At 36.4% G+C, this 3,759-nt stretch overlaps 1 protein-coding gene across 1 annotated transcript; it reads left to right on the forward strand.

The window, feature by feature from the left end:
- Positions 1-996: 996 nt before the first annotated feature.
- On the forward strand, positions 997-3,059 carry LOC133851054 (L-type lectin-domain containing receptor kinase IX.1-like). Its single transcript, XM_062287353.1, has one exon. The coding sequence runs from the start codon at positions 1,012-1,014 to the stop codon at positions 2,935-2,937; it is 1,926 nt and encodes a 641-aa protein (XP_062143337.1). The 5' UTR covers positions 997-1,011; the 3' UTR covers positions 2,938-3,059.
- The last annotated feature ends 700 nt before the right edge of the window (positions 3,060-3,759 follow it).

The following is a 3,759-nucleotide window of genomic DNA, read 5'->3' on the forward strand; positions in this document are numbered from 1 at the left end:
ATATATGAAGGTTCGTAGAGGAAAACTGAATAAATGAATACTAGGTATGACAAAATAAATTGTAAGTTACATATTAATTTTATTTTAAAATTTTTTTGATTAACTTCATAATTTTTTTTTTTCATTTATCAAATTGAAAAAAAATAAAATCTTGACCACACCTCAACCAAAATCCTAGTTCCCCCACTGCTAGAACCCAAGTCCTACATGTTATCATTCACCTAATTAATTAAGCTTAAAACGTAACCATTGGGTTATAATGTTTAAAGTTATCACTACAATTGTTTTGTTTTATATTTAATTATTGAAAAATGTTATAGCCCTTTTTAGCCCTTTTTTTTTTTTTTTTTTTTGGTCATTTTAGAATATGTTGATTTAATTTTTTAACTTAAAAAATTTGATTTCTTATGTGACTTTTTGAGATAATTCTTTTTATTTTATTTTATTAAACTCAAATGATTGAGAAGGATACCAAACAACGCTAGAATGAGATGAATAATTTATCTTCATTTTTAATGTGTTGACATTGTTGTGCTAGCTGGTAAGGGAACTGCATGCATTACGATGTGTCTTGGAGTTGAATTTTTGAAATTAGAATTTAATTTTTATTTAGTGTTCGAATTTTGAAGTTTAACTTTTTTTTTTAAAAAAAAAATGAATAAAATATGATTTGTTTAGAAACAATTGAATAAAATATAATTTATTTTTTAAAAAGTTGAATAAAATATAATTTATTTTTTTAAAAATTAAATAAAATATAATTTATTTTTAAAAAAATAGTAGTATCATAATCATATTCTTATTTTTAAATTCTCTCTATTTTGTTTTCAATGACAATAAAGCTGGTTTCTGAAACTTTAGCACCATCGATCAGGATATAAACCAAAAGTTCAGGATCCATTATTTCCACGCGATTACTCGCTTTCAACTTGCCTTTACTCTCTCTCTCTCTCTCTCCCTCTCTCTCTCTCACCTTCCCAAGCTGTGGCCATCTCTTTCATATATATACCTATGCTGCTCCTCTTCTTCTTCCTTATACTTCTTCCCACCGCTTATTCAGTTTCTTTCCAAATAACTCGATTTGAACCCACTGCCACCGACATACTGTATCTGGGTGATGCTGTACCTTCTGTTGGAGCCATCGAAATGATCAACAAATATAGATATGTATGCCGAGTAGGTTGGGCCATCTATGCTAAGAGGGTGCCACTCTGGGACTCTGATACGAGAAAGCTCACTAACTTTACTACACATTACTCCTTCACTATCAACACACAAGGCGCTCCCCATTATGCCAGTGGGCTAGCATTCTTCTTGGCTCCTGCTGGGTTTGAAATCCCACCAAATTCATGCGCTGGATTTCTAGGCCTATTCAACACCACAACCAGTGCTGATTCATCTCGGAACCAAATTGTTCTTGTTGAGTTCGACTCATTCCCGAACCCTGAATGGGATCCTCAAGTTGAGCATGTGGGGATTAACACCAACTCAATTGCTTCTGCTATTTACACCCCTTGGAATGCCAGCTCGCACAGTGGAGACACTGCTGATGTATGGATCACCTACAATGCTTCTACCAAGAATTTGAATGTCTCTTGGAAGTACCAAACAACCTCTAATACTTCGGAGAATACCAGTCTTTCTTATAAAATTGATCTCAGGGAAATTCTTGCCGAGTGGGTCACAGTTGGATTTTCAGCCACTACAAGTCAGTATGGAGAGCGAGTTAAAATTCAATCGTGGGAATTCAGTTCAAGTTTAGACATTAAGGAAAAAAATGGAAATAATGCAAAAAAGAAGAGATTAGTGGTTGGTTTAACAGTTTCAGGTGGTGTTATGATCATAGCAGGGGCAATTACAACGTTTGTAATATTGTGGACATGGAAGGGAAAGAAGAAGGGAACGGCAGATACTGTGAACGTAATATCGATAAACGACGACCTAGAAAGAGGAGCGGGACCAAGAAGGTTCTATTATAACGAGCTTGCTTCAGCTACCTACAACTTCTCAAATGAGAGGAAGTTGGGTGAAGGAGGGTTTGGTGCCGTTTACAAAGGGTATTTAACTGATTTAGACATGCTAATCGCTGTGAAGAAAATCTCAAGGGGGTCTAAACAGGGGAAGAAAGAATACATCACCGAGGTGAAGATCATTAGCCGGCTGAGGCACCGGAATCTTGTGCAACTCATAGGATGGTGTCATGACAGAGGTGAGTTCCTACTTGTCTACGTGTTTATGCCAAATGGTAGCCTTGATGCTCACCTCTTTGGGAAGAGGAGTCCTCTCCCTTGGGTAGTGAGATACAAGATATCTCATGGGTTGGCCTCCGCGTTGCTCTATCTTCATGAAGAGTGGGAGCAATGTGTGGTGCACAGGGATATCAAATCCAGTAATGTGATGCTAGACTCTAGTTTCACTGTCAAGCTCGGTGACTTTGGGTTAGCTCGGCTTATGGATCACGGCCTAGGTTCTCAAACAACCGGGTTGGCCGGAACTTTAGGATACATGGCTCCAGAATACATAAGCACAGGTAGAGCTAGTAAAGAGTCGGACGTGTATAGCTTTGGGGTGGTTGCATTAGAAATTGCTACTGGAAGAAGGTCAGCTGATCGTATGGAAGAGGATTCTGACATAGGGTTGGTCCAGTGGGTTTGGAATCTTTATGGGAGAGGAGATCTTCTTTTGGCAGTGGATGGGAAGCTGCAAAATGATTTTGACGAAAAGCAAGTGGAGTGCTTGATTATTGTTGGACTTTGGTGTGCTCACCCTGATCGAAGTCTTAGGCCCTCCATTAGGCAAGCAATTCACGTTCTTAATTTTGAAGCAACAATGCCAAATCTTCCAACACAGATGCCTATTCCCATGTATCATGTACCTACACTAGCAGTAAGTTCTGTTGAACCTTCCATAACTTCAAGCCTTCAACATGGTCGTTGAACAAGTAAACCATCTTGGTTTTTAAAACTAGCATAATCACTTTAGCCTGGCTAGCATTAAGGTAAATGAGATATATCTGTTTTAATTATATATGGATACATCTGTAAGGGTTAATATTTCAAAACTAGCATAATCACATCTAATAAGCAGAGTATTTCTTGTGTTGCCTACAACTGCTTCTCTATGAGGAATACAATTAAGGATTCATAACAAGAATATTATTTTATATTCTCTTTGATTATTAAATGAATTAAACTTATTAGATACTCTATTTTGGGCAAGAATGTTAGCATTCTGTTTTTACAGAAAAGACGAACCTCACAGCAATTAACGAATTTTTAATATAAGATTAAAGGGTTAAAGTTTTGAGAGGGTAAGAGATTGCAAAAAATTGTAGATTTTTACAGATTCCTTTTTCTGCAAATGAAGTGGATTAAACCTAAACACCAGCAATGTGACAACTTTTTACTCTCTAGTACTACAATTTCGAACTAGATTCAGTTAATCAAATAAACCCAATATTTACCAAGAAGATTAAACTAAAAACAGGACCAACTTCAATGGCTGAATTTAAAAATAAACCCAATATTTACCAAGAAGATTAAACTAAAAACAGGACTAACTTCAATGGCTGAATTTAAAAATAAAACAAACCAGGATATACAAGATAAAATTCAAAAATTAAATCTAAACACTCACCAATCAAAGTTGCTTGAGAGAGTCAGAGAGAGAGAACCGGACTTGCTTGAAATGGGTGGCGGCGTATAGGTGGTCGGCCGGAACGTTGTAGGCGATGGAGTCAATGACAGTTGTTACGTAGGT

This window comes from Alnus glutinosa, chromosome 12 (genome assembly GCF_958979055.1).
Source record: "Alnus glutinosa chromosome 12, dhAlnGlut1.1, whole genome shotgun sequence".
In the NCBI taxonomy this organism is placed as follows: Eukaryota; Viridiplantae; Streptophyta; class Magnoliopsida; order Fagales; family Betulaceae; genus Alnus; species Alnus glutinosa.